This window comes from Littorina saxatilis, linkage group LG1 (genome assembly GCF_037325665.1).
Source record: "Littorina saxatilis isolate snail1 linkage group LG1, US_GU_Lsax_2.0, whole genome shotgun sequence".
NCBI classification, from domain to species: domain Eukaryota; kingdom Metazoa; phylum Mollusca; class Gastropoda; order Littorinimorpha; family Littorinidae; genus Littorina; species Littorina saxatilis.
In genome coordinates, this window is record NC_090245.1 from 2,627,845 (window position 1) to 2,648,065 (window position 20,221).

Sequence of the window (20,221 nt, forward strand, 5' to 3'; positions counted from 1 at the left end):
ATCTCTCTCTCTCTCTCTCTCTCTCTCTCTCTCTCTCTCCTCTCTCTCTCTCTCTCTCTCTCTCTCTCTCTCTCTCTCTCTCTCTCTCTCTCTCTCTCTCTCTCTCTCTCTCTCCCCCCCTCTCTCTCTCTCTCTCTCTCTCTCTCTCTCTCCCCCCCTCTCTCTCTCTCTCTCTCTCTCTCTCTCTCTCTCTCTCTCTCTCGCCCCCCCCCGGGTTTAAGGACGTTAAAAACAATAACAAACTCTCACTCTCTCTCTCTCTCTTCGACGCGTTACTGAAAATGTGCCTGTGGGTCTGTCTCTCCTCTCTCCTCCCCGTCTACCTGTCTCTCCATCGACTCCTCCTCCTCCTTCCGTCACTCTCCCTCCATGCATCCTCTCCCTCCCGCCGTTACTCCCCCCCCCCCCCCCACCTCTTCCCCTCGCTTCTTTTTCGCTGTTTTGGGGTGTGTGTTAAACTCAATAAGAATAAATCATTAAACTGAATCGGCAATGTTAACATAACAACGCCGACTTTTTCAAAGCAGTCGTCTTCATTTCCATTTTTCTGCATCGCATTTTCGCGTTCCGCTGACAAAAAACAAACAAACAACAACATTAGAAAAACGCATACCATGAAATCCAAGTGTTTCACAGATTAGAATGTTTAAAATCAGATGCATTCTTATAATTTTTGGTTACTCTGTGTGCGTTTTTGCTGTGTCAGCTTGGCCCGGTTGCCTGGCCTTGTAAATATGTAAGTATTTGTCTATGGTTGCACGCATATAGGTCTCATCTTGAACACGCGGCCAGTACAACTGGCCTTGACACGGAACGATTCAAGGGGGGCAATCTCAAGTCATCTGAAAGAGGGAAATCCAAACGCAATCCGCCTTGTTCGATTTTATGGGCTTGGACGATAGAGAAAAATAAGAAAAGTAAAAGCTGGAGTCCAGTCTGGACGCAACTGCTATCAAGAACGCAGAATTGATTTTTTGTGAGGTTTTTTTTTTAGCCGTAAGCGCCATTTCTGATTTCGAATTATCTCATAACTGCTGTTCACCGCAGTGAAACCAACAAAGGGGCCTCACTCTGGAAGAGTTTCCTGCTCCGATAAACATGGCGCTTACGGCTAAAAAAAACTCAGAAAAAATCAATTCTGCGTTCTTGATAGCAGTTTCGTCCAGACTGGACTCCAGCTTTTGCTTTTCTTATTTTTCTCTATCGTCCAAGCCCATAAAATCGAACAAGGCGGATTGCGTTTGGATTTCCCTCTTTCAGATGACTTGAGATTGCCCCCCTTGAATCGTTCCGTGTCAAGGCCAGTTGTACTGGCCGCGTGTTCAAGATGGCATATGTCTGTACGTCCATCTGTTTGTTTGTTTCTTTGTTCGTGTCTGTGTCACTGTTTGTGTGTGTCGGCTTGTGTGTGTTTTAAAACGGCTCGCTGTTTGCTTTTGCCTCGCTTCTTCTGATGGCTTGCTTGTTTCTTTCCGCTGTTTAAAGATTTGAGCAGACTTGATTTGACACGGCTACGCATACTCTGTCTTTCTCTCGCTGAGTCGTCATTCTAGTCTTTTTAAATTTAGTTTCGTTTTGACTAAAAATGTTTTAACATAGACTGGGAATCGAGACGAGGGTCGTCGTGTATTTGTGAATGTGTGTGTGTGTGTGTGTGTGTGTGTGTGTGTGTGTGTGAATGTGTGTGTGTGTGTGTGTGTGTGTGTGTGTGTGTGTGTGTAGATCGATTCCGAGCAAAGTACTGGACCTTTCTTCTTGAAACTTTCCATACAAATTCTTCCATATGATACATATCCTTGGAGCATTTAAAAAAAAAAAGTTCCGATAAATTTCTTTGATGACGTCATATTCGGCTTTTAGTTTATTAGTATGTTTACTTAATCTACTGTCTGTTAATCCGGTTGAGTCTTTTTTCGAATTGTACTTCCCATAAAGTACTGTAGCAAAACGCTTGTAGACGATTCTTAAATTTCCCTCGAAATATACACACGAAAAATAGACAGACAGACATAATGCTACTGTTTTAATTCTGTTCTTATTTGTCTTTTTCTCTCAGGTTTTTTTTCTACAAATTTTTTTCTGCAAGTTTTACCGTTTCAGTTTTACTTCACCAAACTGCTACTCCCTACATACACACTTTGTGTCCAGTCTAATACGACAGCCGTGGTTTGCAAGGTGGGAGCAATGGTATTGTCGCAGGGCGCCCTTTAAACAAAAGAACGTCGGGATGGCCCAGTGGATCCCCCCCACACACACACACACACATACACACACACATACACACACACACACACACACACACACACACACACACACACACACACACATACACACACACCTTGCCGTTAGTGCGGTCTCGGAGGAACACTGACTATTTCGATCTGTGTAAAATATCATGTTTTGGTCAAGAATACTAATAACGTATAATATAATATAATAATATAATATTATTGTAATTCAATCAAGTTGGCATTTTAATGAAACAGATCCTGTGATTGGTCAGAATGCCCCAACTCATTAAAACATTACCGGTCATCAATTACGTAGGTGGACTGAAAGTAGTGTGTGAACAGAACCGAACCAACTCTGTCTGATTACAACCGCATAAAAGCAGGAAAGAAATCCCCGTCAGATTGAATCACAATAACATTGACATGCTTCCATTGAAACTCCTCGGTCTTCATCGTGGATTGACTGCTCCGTCGGGCTTCAGTTAGCTTTGGTCGGGCGTCAACCCACAATGACGACCTCGGTCTTCGTCGTGAATTGACTGCTCCGTCGGGCTTCAGTTAGCTTTGGTCGGGCGTCAACCCACAATGACGACCTCGGTCTTCGTCGTGAATTGACTGCTCCGTCGGGCTTCAGTTAGCTTTGGTCGGGCGTCAACCCACAATGACGACCTCGGTCTTCGTCGTGAATTGACTGCTCCGTCGGGCTTCAGTTAGCTTTGGTCGGGCGTCAACCCACAATGACGACCTCGGTCTTCGTCGTGAATTGACTGCTCCGTCGGGCTTCAGTTAGCTTTGGTCGGGCGTCAACCCACAATGACGACCTCGGTCTTCGTCGTGAATTGACTGCTCCGTCGGGCTTCAGTTAGCTTTGGTCGGGCGTCAACCCACAATGACGACCTCGGTCTTCGTCGTGAATTGACTGCTCCGTCGGGCTTCAGTTAGCTTTGGTCGGGCGTCAACCCACAATGACGACCTCGGTCTTCGTCGTGAATTGACTGCTCCGTCGGGCTTCAGTTAGCTTTGGTCGGGCGTCAACCCACAATGACGACCTCGGTCTTCGTCGTGAATTGACTGCTCCGTCGGGCTTCAGTTAGCTTTGGTCGGGCGTCAACCCACAATGACGACCTCGAAGTTTCAAATGGAAGCATGTCAATGTGTAAATATCTTGACGTAAGATAGAAATAGAAAGGATTTTTCCTCTCGTCGAGACTAATATATAATGTTCATGTAGGATTTTTACGTTATTAGTTCACGTGCGGGGTCTGATGCTGTCCTGCCCGGACAGTGATACAAATTTATTGATTACTAAAAACAAATTGCAGTTTTCGACTCCTTGCCAGAAGGTCAATGAAACTTGGCATAATTCCAAATGGACAGCTGCCTGGGGCATGACTGAAAGACCTGGGGGCTCCGTGCACCTGGACGTGTCGAGCACAGTAACTTTAAACCAAAGGGTGTGAGAAACAAGGGAAGTAAGCACCCTAGTTGCATACAACCTGTGCAACACAAGTAAGTTATTATAGGCGGAACCAATCTCCTGGCATATGGGAGAACAAAATAGTTATCAAAATGATATAGATCAAGGTTAAGCCATAATTAACACAGTTAATTGCGCGCCGCAAAACCGAACTTTTTAGCAGAAACGTTTCTTTCAAAGTAGCGCTCTTCCAGGTTGATGATGATGATGGTGCTTCGTGTCCTACAGGCCATAGTCTGTGTGCCTATTAAGGACTAGATATAATTGGATTCGTTAGCCTTCAAAAAAATCCCAAAAAATCGACCCAGCTTAAAAAGTGGCCAGAACCAAGCAAGACCACAGGTGCATCCAACCAACGGAAGGATAAAGACATGGTTACAACATAGGTATGAGTTATATTGACATCACCCTTAAAAGGCATGTGTCAGGAAGACGCTAGACGTGCGGCATGGTCAGGCAGGTGTTAATGGGTCGGAGGGGGACAGGTAAGCTTTTGAAGGAGGCGAGGGTCCGTGGAGAGCAAAGGGCCTGTGACCTGGGGGGAATGCAGGTAGAGCGTTCCCGCAAACACGGCGGGTCATACCCGGAATCTATTACCGTCAATGACTTCAACGGCGGTAAGGGCCAAAGGAAACAGAAAATAAACGATAGTAAATGAATTAAGACAAAAAGGGGTAAGAACTAATACACACATGCATATATATACACACGCGTGTGCTCACACGAATGTACTTATATATATATATATATAGCGCGGCTACACAGACGCACGCACATAGTACAGAAAGCACCAAGTACGTAGAGGGCCCCAAAGGGTTTAAAATCGTGATCGTGATTGGCGTTTTTTGACCTTTCTGTGACCGTGATTGCCGAAATTTCCATTTCTGTGATCGTGATGGGATTTTGCCCGTGATCCGTGATGACCAAAAATCACTGAAGTCTCGTGATCGTGATCGTCATTTGTTTTCGTGATCGTGATGGGCATTATTGCAAAGCATTTTATTGTCAACGTACATTTTTCACAGCTGTAACACTCTATGATCCTCTATTCGTCAAGGTGTTTGTGATCGTGAAAACAAAAATCAAGGTAACTGTGATCGTGAAAGCTAATGTCTCTTCCCGTGATCGTGATGATACCCCCCCCCCCCCCCCTTTGGGGCTCTTACGTATATACGCACACGCACGCACGTGTCTTCAGCAGCGCATGCGAGCAATGCACAACAAATGCTTTCACTGGAGTAAAAGCACAAGGAGTGTCAGTTCTCGTACTGTATATTACCTTTTGTGTGGGACGGTAAAGGTTGTTGTAGCCACGATACCCGGCAAAACACGAGAAAACACAGTCATGGTTCTTTTGAGACTATTCCAGGCAGCTTCTTGACCGGTGAGAGCAAGAGTGTGGAGTACCTTTTGTCAAGTGCTTGTTACAACACATTTTACAACAGGCGATAAGTCTTCCCACTCCCACCTTATCAGTTGTGCCCATTGCTTTATTGTCCGGAGGACAGCTAGCATTCGCGAAGACAATTTATTGTGCGTACAGTAAACGCCCTCGAGTCTAGATATTTTGCACCTAGTTCGAAATCAGTGCAGTAGGTGTTCATTCGCACAAAGTCATTGTTTGTTCAACGTTCCAACTCTGTCTCTGCTATCATGAAGTCTTGGTCTCTATCTGCTAGCTTGATGAAGGCATCAGGCGCTACTCTGACATCAGCAGGGCCGGACCCGGGGGGGGGGGGGGGGGGGGGGGGAGGGTCCTGTTTCACCCCCCCCCCCTGGCCTGACCATGTACCTCCTCCAAGGGTAAACAAAATTAATAGTTTTGTTTTGCCTTTCAAACTCATGACAAATACTACCAGAATGCGCCAGATTGCACATATTTTAATCTAGGTTTCAACAATTTGGGAAAAGGGCCTTGCATGAAAGCTTCCCGACTATAGGTGTGTGTGTGTGTGTGTGTGTGTGTGTGTGTGTGTGTGTGTGTGTGTGTGTGTGTGTGTGTGTGTGTGTGTGTGTGTGTGTGTGTGTGTGTGTGTAGAGTGATTCAGAAAAAACTACTGGACCGATCTTTATGACATTTTTCATAAGAGTTCCTGGGTATGATATCCTCAGACAATTTTTTCATTTTTTCGATAAATGTCTTTGATGACGTCATATCCGGCATTTTGTAAAAGTTGAGGCGGCACTGTCACACCCTCATTTTTCAATCAAATTGATTGAAATTTTGGCCAAGCAATCTTCGACGAAGGCCGGACTTTGGTATTGCATTTCAGCTTGGAGGCTTAAAAATTAATTAATGACTTTGGTCATTAAAAATCTGAAAATTGTAATTATTTTTTTTTATAAAATGATTCAAAAGTACGTTTATCGTATTTTTCATCATGTTCTGATTCCAAAAACATATAAATATGTTATAATCTGATTAAAAACAAGCTCTGAAAATTAAAAATATAAAAATTATGATTAAAATTAAATTTCCGAAATCGATTTAAAAACAATTTCATCTTATTCCTTGTCGGTTCCTGATTCCAAAAACATATAGATATGATATGTTTGGATTAAAAACACGTTCAGAGAGTTAAAAAGAATAGAGTAATAGAAAAGCGTGCTATCCTCCTCAGCGCAACCGCTACCGCGCTTTTCTGGATTGTTAATTTCACTGCCTTTGCCACGAGCGGTGGACAGACGATGCTACGAGTGTACGGTCTTGCGGAAAAAATGCAATGCGTTCAGTTTCATTCTGTGAGTTCGACTGAGCTTGACTAAATGTTGTATTTTCGCCTTACGCGACTTGTTAATTATAACTTCTCCGCCACTTTTCCGTTGTATAGAATAGCTAGAATTATTCCAGATGACTCATAATGTGCTGTAAATGTATTGACCGGAAAAGGATATTACGCATTTATGAAAGAAGACTTTTTCTTTATTTGCACAAGAGGGAATTTTATCTTGCGTTGAGATTTGAAATGATCTCATCCGACATGACGGATTCAAACCATTTTTTTTTGTGCTGATAACAAAAGCTTGTTGTTTTATGCTGATAACAAGCTTAAAGGGCAGCTGTCGGGTTGTGGCTCTCAAAATCTGTTCCTTAGAATGAGTTATCATGTAACTGACACTATACTTAAAAGTTACTTGGTGATTTTGACAGCTTGATAACACAAGTCCGAAGACTTTAGACATGCTACAATGTCTTTAATCAAAGAAAGTTTGCATTCTTGGCCGAGTCAATGCAGCCCGCTCGAAAATTACTTCCCTTGGACGCGTGACGTCAGCCGCGGAATCGGCCGGGTTGAACGGTGCTCTCTTTATAAGGATAAGAGGAGGATAAGATTTTATATAGTCCATGAGGGTAACCTCACAGAAATTCGGGCTGCTTTCTCCCTGGGGAAAGCGAGCTGCCATACAGTATACGGCGCTACCCATTTTTTTTTCCTGCATGCGTGTATTCATGTTTCCAAGCCCTGAGACTTAATGCCGTGTGAGATGGAATTTTTTTACACTTTATTCCAAGTCACACGGGTATTTGGTGGACATTTTTATCTGTGCCTATACAATTTTGCCAGGAAAGACCCTTTTGTCAATCGTGGGATCTTTAACGTGCACACCCCAATGTAGTGTACACGAAGGGACCTCGGTTTTTCGTCTCATCCGAAAGACTAGCACTTGAACCCACCACCTAGGTTAGGAAAGGGGGGAGAAAATTGCGGCCTGACCCAGGCCTGAACACGCAACCTCTCGCTTCCGAGCGCAAGTGCGTTACCACTCGGCCACCCAGTCCATGCCGTGTAATGGGCGCAATCGGGTTGTCAAGTCAAGCCCGCAAGCATACTTCACGGGTAGGTGAAGAGAAACTTAGGATGGGGTGACTTCTCCCAGGCCAAAATTTCGCAGTAAAAAACGGAGTTCATAACATGTCTTTCGTCCCCCTCCTGCTTTTGTTCCACTTGAACCCTGTTTTTGTTCAACTTATTGGCAGATATTGTCACGCGTCGAGGAACACAAACACACACACACACAAACACACTCACACACAGACACACACACACACACACACACACACACACGTGTTATCACACATATACACACACACACATACGTGTTATCACACACACACACACACACACACACACACACACACACACACACACACACACACACACACACACACGATAACCATCACAAACACAGTTTGACAAATTCATCTTTGATTTTTTTGCTGCCGAACCCCCCTCCCCCATTTTCCACACTAGATCCACTGTTTCATCTTTGTCTCCGTCTCTCTTCCCTTTATCTTATCTCGTCTATCTACTTGAGTGAGTAACTGAAGATGTATTATCATCATCTCTTTCCTAGATTTTCCCACCGACAGAGTTGGCTTTTGTCTTGAATTCAGTACCTCACACGTACACGGTAATTGGTGTGACACCTCAAGCGGACCTTCTTCATAAGTGTACAGTGTCTGCTGACAAGGGACACGAGGGTCTGTGGTTGAGCAACTTTATGGTTTAACCGGGTGGACTGGAGGAGTAGCAACAGCATGTGAACCACTTTAGAAATGACTTGTAAAGGTTGCAGTCGGTCAGATCAAAGAAGAGAAAATGTGAACGTGGGTCTTGAGAAGATATTACCATCCTAATACTTTACTTTGTGCAAGAATCAATCACGCGTACAGCATTACAGATGTCCAGCTGTAGTCTACATTGTACTGTAAACTTCACAGCGGCCTTATCGGCTTCCTCGAGTGACGTCACAGCAAGGCTAACGCTGCGGCGTCTTTCTTGTGCTGACAGAGTTGTCGGTCGCGGATTTTGAGTCGTTTCGGCCTGCCAACTGCTTCGTTTTTGTGCGGATTGTGAGAACTAGCAGAACATTTCACGCATTTTAATGGTTTCAAACTAATGATGAAAGTGTCTTCTTCTGGACCAAATCAACCGTCTTTAGTTGAATCAACTCGGAAAACTCTTAAACGCGTTTTTGCACGCGACTCCGCGCATTTTTGAGACCAGGCAACCCGACAGCTGCTCTTAAAGCAGTTGTTTTATGCTGATAACAAGCTTAAAGCAGTTGTTTTATGCTGATAACAAGCTTAAAGCAGTTGTTTTATGCTGATAACAAGCTTAAAGCAGTTGTTTTATGCTGACAACAAGCTTAAAGCAGTTGTTTTATGCTGACAACAAGCTTAAAGCAGTTGTTTTATGCTGACAACAAGCTTAAAGCAGTTGTTTTATGCTGATAACAAGCTAAAAGCAGTTGTTTTATGCTGATAACAAGCTTAACAGTTGTTTTCTCGCAAATAATGTTCATGTTGTGCTTGGTTATAAGTATCTCTTCTTGGTGGTTTGCCAGTGAGACTCGGTATTTGAGCGAATCAGATGAACATCGTTGTTTTCTGTAAATATGGTATTAAGATTTCACGATACGGAAGCTCATGGACTCACTTTAATTTATTTAGTTACCATACTTCTGGTGTGTTTTCCAGCAAATCGTGCCGTGTACGTCAAGATGAAGGTACAGTAGATTCCCCACATTTTTCAGATTCCTCAAATTCACCAGAAACTCACCCCCCCCCCCTCAAATATTATATACAAATTAAAATTATTTTTTTTTTAAACCAGGCAGATCAATAATATCATTTTTAAGTCAAAGAATGAGCAGTGGGAATACGTCTGGTCAGGGTCTTTTTGTACGCAAACAGTTTTTGCTTGGCAGGTACCACACTGGTATGGTTTGCTTGGCAGGTACCACACTGGTATGGTTTGCTTGGCAGGTACCACACTGGTATGGTTTTCTTGGCAGGTACCACACTGGTATGGTTTGCATCCACGTGGCCCTCAAATTCATGATTGTACAATAAACTCGCAGATCGATCACACTTCGGAAAGTGGTTCTCCTTGTCCATGGCTGATGCGGACATGGCATCAAAAGCTTGAGTATGATTGAAACTCTTGCCCACATCCGCCACTACAGTATCTCTGAAGCGGAGTCGAAGACATCTGAGGAGGTCGTGGTTTTGTTGGACTCATTTTCGACAAAACTGTCAATCCAATCTCAAGAAATCTCGTCAGAATCCACCTGAAATCAAGTTCAGTCCACATTGAAATATCTGCCACTTCCGTATCGTGACATGTTTCTACCATATTTACTGAAAACAACGATATTCCTATGATTCGCTCAATTACCGAATCTTTCTGGCAATCCACACAGAACCGTTGTCATGCTGTCGTCTTTGCCTGGAAGAACCGTTGTATGAAAAATTTAACATCTGATCTTCTACACTGATTCTACTAAACGTTTTCTCCATTCACACCGACGACAATAAGTAGCTTCACAGAGAACATATTTAAAGTTTAAAAAGGCACTTACGATTTTATCTCTCAAATTGATTCAGTATGTAGAACAGACCGTTGTTAATGAAAAGGTGACCGCGGCAAGATGAAAATCGAGGTTCAACAAACTATACGTTGAATAGTCTCGATGAATTCACTAAATGGTTGCTATGTTGTACAAGTCTAACCATTATGCATTCGCACAAACAAGAATCAGTCAGATATGTGTTTGTTTGATCCCAAACGAAGACATAGTCTCGAGGCACCCACTGTCGTAATCCAGATTTGCCGCTGCGCGAATGCTGTTAGCAGAGCAGTGCATTTCCGGCGAATCCCCGGCGTGAGTGTTATCTAAACCCAAAGTTAAAATCTCCAATTTTGTTCTGTCACCCGAGCATTCAGCTTGATCAAAATCTAAAATTGACATGGGTTTTCGTCCTGTACCATATTGAAAATGTCCCTTTAATTTTTGTTCTATGCAAATCTTGAAAGGCTTTAAAACAACGGCGACATAGCAGGTTGAATAAAGAAAGGACAATGAAAAGACTGGTAAGCTTTATTGGCTACCCTAACATGTGACGCCATTTAAAAAGTACGCGCGTGTACTTTTGATTCCAAAACCGGATATTGCAGGTAGGTGTGTGTGTGTGTGTGTGTGTGTGTGTGTGTGTGTGTGTGTGTGTGTGTGTGTGTGTGTGTGTAGTTATTCAGGTCTTGCGGTCCAGTAAAATGTTGTTCAGGAAATGTAATTTAGAGTGAAAGGAAGAGAGAGTGAGAGGGAGAGAGAGAAAGAGAGAGAGAGTGTGTGTATATTTACACACACACACACACATATATATATATACTAGAATGAATACCCGCTTCGCCGGGTAGCCGGCTTCGCCGGGAAGAAGTACTTAGAGCCGTACGCCGGCTTCGCCGGGTCCGAACAATGGACCCGCCAAGCTTAGGTCCCTCCCAGATTCGTGGAATGGGAACAGCACGAAAATGATTCAGTGGCCATAATGCCATTCCTGACCATATCGAGTCCCATCCTTGTCGACGAATGTAACCGTGTTAATCACCTTTGGAGGCGAACTCCACTCAAACAGGACTGAGCAAGTTAGAGCTTATCTCTAAGCCCTTTTGATCTGTTATGGCTTCTCAAAGGAAGGCCAGTACATAAAATTACACAAAAGCCGCCAGACCACATCACAAACAGAACTGAACAATGCACAGGTGTTGCTCACATAGAGACACACACACACACACACACACACAAACACAGAGAAGCCGTATCTATAGAGAGATAGATGACAGTGTATTTTTCGCGTGGCTATAAATTGATTCGACCTTTGCACTTTTACAGTGAGGATAATTTACGGGTCCAATTTACGTTCTGGACACTGCGGTGACCTTCTAAAAATAGTAACAGAACGCCGGGAATATCCGAAGATGCCCCCTTCATACTATGTGCACCATACGAAGGAAGGGAGGTAAACGCTGAAAACATGGAGAAGATGAGAAGATAAGGAAGAGTTACTTATAATGGTGAAATGAACACAAAAACCAAATTCGGTTCAGCGCTGCGCGCTGAGAGCACGTGTTGAAATATCTCATCGATGATATTGTGTCCGGGGTGTATCTGAATACGGTGTCCAAATTTGAAAAAGATCCACCGAGAACTTTGGCTTTGGTGTGTCGGTATGGGGGCCCGGGTAGCTGAGGTGGAACCAAAATAGCTGAGGTGGAACCAAAATCGGTTCAGCGCTGCGCGCTGAGAGCACGTGTTGAAATATCGACCAGGTTGTGTCCTGTACCGGGTCTACCTGAATATGCCCACCAAATTTGAAGCAGATCCATCGAGAACTTTGGCCGTGCATCGCGAACTCACACACAGACACACACACAGACACACAGACACACAGACACAAGTCGTATATATATATAGATAGATATATACACACACACACACACACACACACACACACACACACACACACACACACACACACACATATATATATACTTTTGATTCCAAAACCGGATATTGCAGGTAGGTGTGTGTGTGTGTGTATGTGTGTGTGTGTGTGTGTGTGTGTGTGTGTGTGTGTGTGTGCGTGCGTGTGTGTGTGTGTGTGTGTGTGTGTGTGTGTGTGTGTGTGTGTGTGTGTGTGTGTGTGTGTGTGCGTGTGTGTGTGCTCGTTATTATTATCATAAGTCAGTATTATAAGATTTCTGTGATGTTCATAGTTTTAAGTATTTTTGATATTGGAATAGAAAGTACTTATATATAATATGACACTGATACAACTGTACATCCTGAGAGAGAGAAAATGAAAGTTTTACGCCCTCACGGCAAAGCCATTAGGGGCATGTTACACGGGAAAACCCGGCTTTGTATGAAAATGAAAAATAAAAATGCGGGGGGGGGGGGGGGGGGGGATGTAGACAGCTGGCTGCCGGCTGCTAGAGGAGACCTGAAATGGGCTAGGGACCGGGTTGGGTCGTCTTGGGTCAGTGCTGAAATGGTTACTTTTTTGGCTGTTGGCTGTACATCCTTATGTTATACCTAAATATATACCTAGATGATGTGATATTGTTTAAATCTAGATTCATTTTTGAGCAACTTTTAACATATATACATATATTAATTTCATGCGCCTATGAACCCGCGCGTCTGCTTGTGACGTAAAGTGATATGAAGAGAGAGAGAGAGAGAGAGAGAGAGAGAGAGAGAGAGAGAGAGAGAGAGAGAGAGAGAGAGAGAGAGAGAGAGAGATTTGTGTTGATATTATCATCCTAATCTTAACTATTATGAATAGACTATTTGCGCCTCGATATTTGGCTCACGTAAGTGTAGCCTATGCGGTGCTAAACTTTGTCTGTCTGTGCGTGCGTGCGTATGTATGTATGTGGTAGAAACTTTAACATTTTTGGCTAAACACCGACATACTCATTTCACGTGGTTAATTTTCAAGCACCATCTTCAAATTATTGAAGCAATGATCAACATTGTGTCGGCATGTGTGTAGTTAAAGCGTGTATCCAAAGAAAACGGGTGGTGGGGGGGTTTTGAAGGGGTACAAGCAGTTGACTGGTTTGTGTCGTGTGTGGTATGTAGACGGCAGGTCAGGTGTCTAGATCAGGTCAGGGGTCGCGCGAAGGATTGTGGTCCAGTTCTCACCTCGCCGATTCGCCGGGGAAGGTGATTTCATGTTGTTCGGTTTCTAAGCTCCAGAAAAGTAAATAAAGAAGATACCAAAGGGAGATTTCCTACAATTTGATCTGCACAGCGTTTTTCCAATGTCCACGCGAGGAAGAGCTGTCGAAAGCGCAGTCAGTGTCGATCTTGCAGCCGTATCCCGGTAAGTTCAGAGACAGATCTAGTGTCTCCCACTCTGTTAACGTGTCACCTACAGACTGTTAATCCGTTTTGTTTTAATTTCGTTTTATTTCAGCAGACACGGATGTCAAACACAGTGCTAGGCAGTCACCTCTCTAGTGAAATGAGTTGATCTAAAGTGCCTGTAATGTTTGGATGTCTTTGTTCGTGGTTCGATAGATTTATGTGAATTTCAAGACTTGCAGTAGAGTCTCAAGTTAAGTAAAAAAACTGTCCACCATTTAGATCTACTTGAACATGCAGATATAAGGAAACAGAATGAATCTGTTCTCAAAGTCAAAATGATCACGATTTTTTCCTCAGATTCAAAACATGCACTGTCATGGTTTTGTCTGTACAATTTAGTAAGTCTTAAGTACTTTGCAACAACTTCCTTGAACGTGAAAGACAGTTTTTGAATGCTAGATCTGTATTGCGTTTCATTCCAGACTCGATCCTCTCTTTGATTGTACTGTTTGCTGTTTACGCACTATCATATGATTCGCTATGTAACGTTTGGTAAGCTTACCTTGCAACAGCTTTCTTGTCTTTGTTGGCATTTCTGGCTGTGTTGACCGTCAGAATTATTTTAAGAACCAGGCTGCTGCAGTCGACATGTTTCGCATATTGTAGGGTTACCATGCTGCATAGGTAAAGTGGCTTGTATAACCTGACTATTCTGTTTCAAAACACTGTTTATATTTGTGTAGGTTGTAGTCATCATAACTAATCGCATTTTGCCATTTGTTTCAGAAAGGAGGTTAACCTACAACAAGATCGACGCTATGTCAGATATGCCCTATCAGCCACATGAAGACTTCCGAATTTAGATCCACTCGGCATGGTGACAAGTCTTGATGAAAAGTATAGGACTGAGGACAGCAGTGGAAAAAGTGGCCACATGGCAGGTACCTAACCTATTAACCTAGTCATTTTATCTGTTTGCCTTCTTTTGAAAATTATACATGGAGTTGATATGATGCGTTAGTTTTAACTGTGTGTGTGTGTGTGTGCGTGTGTGTGCGTGTGTGTGTGTGGGTGTTACGGAGTGAGTGAGTTTGTGTTACTGTTTGTTGATTTATGTCCTTACGTTTTATGTTGTATACTAGCAGTTAAGCCCGGCTTCGCCCGGGAGTAAGCGGAGCCCTGTAGCAATTTAAGACGCTCGCTATCCCATTATCATTAGCTTTACCTCCTTTGTTTGGATACAAAAAAAGAGTTATCTCCCTTACCTTCTAGAAATTTCCGGAACTGTCCAGTTAATTTTTCTTTCTTCATTTCTTCCCCTCATAGGAGCAATAGCGAGTCTCTAATATCACTGGCATGGTGTGCTTGCTACAGGTGAACAGTAGGCACTGAACTGGTCTTGCACCATATAGACTGTATTCAATAAATGGGAGGTCCATAATCTGAGAAAGAAAACAATGAATCAAGAAACTAAAACCCAGGTGCACATCTGCGGCACCTAGGGAGTGTACGTGCACACTATCTTGTTCCTGCCTCTTGCCATCTCAGAGGTATGGCGACCACAGACAGACAGACACACACACACACAGACAGACAGACACTCTCTTTCTCTTCGCCCGGGAGTAAGCGGAGCCCTGTTGCAATTTAAGACGCTCGCTATCCCATTATGATTAGCTTTACCTCCTTTGTTTGGATACAAAAAAAGAGTTATCTCCCTTACCTTCTAGAAATTTCCGGAACTGTCCAGTTAATTTTTCATTCTTCATTTCTTCCCCTCATAGGAGCAATAGCGAGTCTCTAATATCACTGGCATGATGTGCTTGCTACAGGTGAACAGTAGGCACTGAACTGGTCTTGTACCATATAGGCTGTATTCAATAAATGGGAGGTCCATAATCTGAGAAAGGAAACAATGAATCAAGAAACTAAAACCCAGGTGCACATCTGCGGCACCTAGGGAGTGTACGTGCACACTATCTTGTTCCTGCCTCTTGCCATCTCAGAGGTATGGCGACCACAGACAAAAAAGAGTTATCTCCCTTACCATCTAGAAATTTCCGGAACTGTCCAGTTAATTTTTCATTCTTCATTTCTTCCCCTCATAGGAGCAATAGCAAGTCTCTAATATCACTGGCATGATGTGCTTGCTACAGGTGAACAGTAGGCACTGAACTGGTCTTGCACCATATAGGCTGTATTCAATAAATGGGAGGTCCATAATCTGAGAAAGGAAACAATGAATCAAGAAACTAAAACCCAGGTGCACATCTGCGGCACCTAGGGAGTGTACGTGCACACTATCTTGTTCCTGCCTCTTGCCATCTCAGAGGTATGGCGACCACAGACAAAAAAGAGTTATCTCCCTTACCTTCTAGAAATTTCCGGAACTGTCCAGTTAATTTTTCATTCTTCATTTCTTCCCCTCATAGGAGCAACAGCGAGTCTCTAATATCACTGGCATGATGTGCTTGCTACAGGTGAACAGTAGGCACTGAACTGGTCTTGCACCATAATAGGCTGTATTCAATAAATGGGAGGTCCATAATCTGAGAAAGGAAACAATGAATCAAGAAACTAAAACCCAGGTGCACATCTGCGGCACCTAGGGAGTGTACGTGCACACTATCTTGTTCCTGCCTCTTGCCATCTCAGAGGTATGGCGACCACAGACAAAAAAGAGTTATCTCCCTTACCTTCTAGAAATTTCCGGAACTGTCCAGTTAAGCCCGGCTTCGCCCGGGAGTAAGCGGAGCCCTGAAGCAATTTAAGACGCTCGCTATCCCATTATCATTAGCTTTACCTCCTTTGTTTGGATACAAAAAAAGAGTTACCTCCCTTACATTCTAGAAATTTCCGGAACTGTCCAGTTAATTTTTCATTCTTCATTTCTTCCCCTCATAGGAGCAACAGCGAGTCTCTAATATCACTGGCATGATGTGCTTGCTACAGGTGAACAGTAGGCACTGAACTGGTCTTGCACCATATAGGCTGTATTCAATAAATGGGAGGTCCATAATCTGAGAAAGGAAACAATGAATCAAGAAACTAAAACCCAGGTGCACATCTGCGGCACCTAGGGAGTGTACGTGCACACTATCTTGTTCCTGCCTCTTGCCATCTCAGAGGTATGGCGACCACAGACAGACAGACACACAGACAGACACTCTCTTTTATTTATATGTACTAGCAGTTAAGCCCGGCTTCGCCCGGGAGTAAGCGGAGTCCTGTAGCAATTTAAGACGCTCGCTATCCCATTATCATTAGCTTTACCTCCTTTGTTTGGATACAAAAAAAGAGTTATCTCCCTTACCTTCTAGAAATTTCCGGAACTGTCCAGTTAATTTTTCTTTCTTCATTTCTTCCCCTCATAGGAGCAATAGCGAGTCTCTAATATCACTGGCATGATGTGCTTGCTACAGGTGAACAGTAGGCACTGAACTGGTCTTGCACCATATAGGCTGTATTCAATAAATGGGAGGTCCATAATCTGAGAAAGGAAACAATGAATCAAGAAACTAAAACCCAGGTGCACATCTGCGGCACCTAGGGAGTGTACGTGCACACTATCTTGTTCCTGCCTCTTGCCATCTCAGAGGTATGGCGACCACAGACAAAAAAGAGTTATCTCCCTTACCATCTAGAAATTTCCGGAACTGTCCAGTTAATTTTTCTTTCTTCATTTCTTCCCCTCATAGGAGCATAAGCGAGTCTCTAATAATTATCACTGGCATGATGTGCTTGCTACAGGTGAACAGTAGGCACTGAACTGGTCTTGCACCATATAGGCTGTATTCAATAAATGGGAGGTCCATAATCTGAGAAAGGAAACAATGAATCAAGAAACCAAAACCCAGGTGCACATCTGCGGCACCTAGGGAGTGTACGTGCACACTATCTTGTTCCTGCCTCTTGCCATCTCAGAGGTATGGCGACCACAGACAAAAAAGAGTTATCTCCCTTACCTTCTAGAAATTTCCGGAACTGTCCAGTTAATTTTTCATTCTTCATTTCTTCCCCTCATAGGAGCAATAGCAAGTCTCTAATATCACTGGCATGATGTGCTTGCTACAGGTGAACAGTTATCTCCCTTACCTTCTAGAAATTTCCGGAACTGTCCAGTTAATTTTTCATTCTTCATTTCTTCCCCTCATAGGAGCAACAGCGAGTCTCTAATATCACTGGCATGATGTGCTTGCTACAGGTGAACAGTAGGCACTGAACTGGTCTTGCACCATATAGGCTGTATTCAATAAATGGGAGGTCCATAATCTGAGAAAGGAAACAGTGAATCAAGAAACTAAAACCCAGGTGCACATCTGCGGCACCTAGGGAGTGTACGTGCACACTATCTTGTTCCTGCCTCTTGCCATCTCAGAGGTATGGCGACCACAGACAGACAGACAGACACACAGACAGACACTCTCTTTTATTATATGTATAGATAGATAGATAGATAGATTGTAATGCTGTGATCCACCACACCTGTGTTTCTAATCGTTGAGATAAGAAAGTGCTCTATGGCTATGTCTATGTCTAAGTGTGTGTGTGTGTGTGTGTGTGTGTGTGCGTGTGTGTGTGTGTGTGTGTGTGTGTGTGTGCCTGAAAGCGATGCATAACTGACAAGAGGCGAAATAGTCACGTGATACCCACAAAACCTGATGCGCACACGATCGAGTCATGAAGCCAGACAGAACAGTCGTACTACGATCCGAGACCAAGACTTGTCGTGTTGTGTGGGTGTTACTTTCTGGTCTCATTTTTTAAAGACCCCTGGCATTCACGCCAGACAGGGACAGTCGCCATTAGGAGTGTGACGAACGGATGGTTAATTCCCCGGAGAAAATGGCCGGGCTGTTCGTGTTCGCTCTGGTGTATATCCTCACCGTTCCCATAGTTTGTGTTCCATCCGACAGCAAGGACGCGGTAGTCCGGCAGCTTTCCTTTTCCCCTGCTTCATACAAACACGCAGAATTCCGTGGACGATCTGCGGGATCCCCTGAGCAACTGCATTTCCCGCACGGCCACCAGAATAATATGCGGGCAAACTCACGCCCTGCTTCCGCCAGTGGTCCACACAACCAAGGAGTTGATGGATCTTCCGAGGCCCAGCATGAAGGGTTCGAGATCCAACAAAGTCTCCACAATGATTTCAACTCTCACTTCCGCCCTCCCTTGGACCGACTGTCTCAGGTAGGGAGGGATGAGTTCGGGAGGAGAAGGATTCCTCACCTGAGGAGGAGACGGGCCGTGACCCAGGAGACCATGAACCAAACGGTGCCTGAATCCCAGCTTGGCGAGCTGGTCAATTTTCCCCAGAAACTGCTGAACACGGCGGGCAGAAGGTTCTCTTTGAATTCGTCGTCGGTCAACCCGGAAATGTTTGAGCTGACCAGTGGAGGCGTGTTGTCGCTGGGGAGTGGATACCGTCTGGATTACGAGGACAGTGCCATGAGGTCCATCACCATGGTTGTGCACGCCGTCAGTACTTCTGACCCCACTGGTAAGGAACGAGATGTACATACATAGAGAGAGAGAAAGTAAGATAAACAAGTCGCGTAAGGCGAAAATACAATATTTAGTCAAGTAGCTGTCGAACTCACAGAATGAAACTGAACGCAATGCCATTTTACTCGTAGCATCGTCAGGCCACCGCTCATGGCAAAGGCAGTGAAATTGACAAGAAGAGCGGGGTATTCGTTGCGCTAAGAAGGATAGCACGCTTTTCTGTACCTCTCTTTGTTTTAACTTTCTGAGCGTGTTTTTAATCCAAACATATCATATATCTATATGTTTTTGGAATCAGGAACCGACAAGGAATAAGATGAAAGTGTTTTTAAATTGATTTGGACAATTTAATTTTGATAATAATTTTTATATATTTAATTTTGAGAGCTTGTTTTTAATCCAAATATAACATATTTATATGTTTTTGGAATCAGCAAATAATGGAGAATAAGATAAACGTAAATTTGGATCGTTTTATAAATTTTTATTTTTTTTTACAATTTTCAGATTTTTAATGACCAAAGTCATTAATTAATTTTTAAGCCACCACGCTGAAATGCAATACCGAAGTTCGGGCTTTGTCGAAGATTACTTGACCAAAATTTCAACCAATTTGGTTGAAAAATGAGGGCGTGACAGTGCCGCCTCAACTTTCACGAAAAGCCGGATATGACGTCATCAAAGACATTTATCAAAAAAATGAAAAAAACGTTCGGGGATTTCATACCCAGAAACTCTCATGTCAAATTTCATAAAGATCGGTCCAGTAGTTTAGTCTGAATCGCTCTACACACACACACACACGCACGCACACACGCACGCACACACGCACATACACCACGACCCTCGTTTCGATTCCCCCTCGATGTTAAAATATTTAGTCAAAACTTGACTAAATATAACAAGTCGCGTAAGGCGAAAATACAATATTTAGTCAAGTAGCTGCCATTTTTCAGCAAGACCGTATACTCGTAGCATCGTCAGTCCACCGCTCATGGCAAAGGCAGTGAAATTGACAAGAAGAGCGGGGTAGTAGTTGCGCTAAGAAGGATAGCACGCTTTTCTGTACCTCTCTTTGTTTTAACTTTCTGAGCGTGTTTTTAATCCAAACATATCATATCTATATGTTTTTGGAATCAGAAACCGACAAGGAATAAGATGAAAGTGTTTTTAAATTGATTTGGACAGTTTAATTTTGATAATAATTTTTATATATTTAATTTTCAGAGCTTGTTTTTAATCCGAATATAACATATTTATATGTTTTTGGAATCAGCAAATGATGGTGAATAAGATAAACGTAAATTTGGATCGTTTTATAAATGTTTATTTTTTTTTTACAATTTTC

The 20,221-nt window shown here is 43.3% G+C and overlaps 1 protein-coding gene across 1 annotated transcript in view; it reads left to right on the top strand.

The window, feature by feature from the left end:
- The first annotated feature begins 18,055 nt into the window (after positions 1–18,055).
- LOC138967381 (neural-cadherin-like) overlaps positions 18,056–20,221 on the top strand; it is a 54,126-nt gene continuing 51,960 nt past the window's right edge. Inside the window, exon 1 of the mRNA XM_070340294.1 lies at positions 18,056–18,868. Within this exon, the coding sequence (XP_070196395.1) occupies positions 18,190–18,868 (679 nt within the window). The 5' untranslated portion in view covers positions 18,056–18,189. The remainder of the gene's footprint in view (positions 18,869–20,221) is intronic.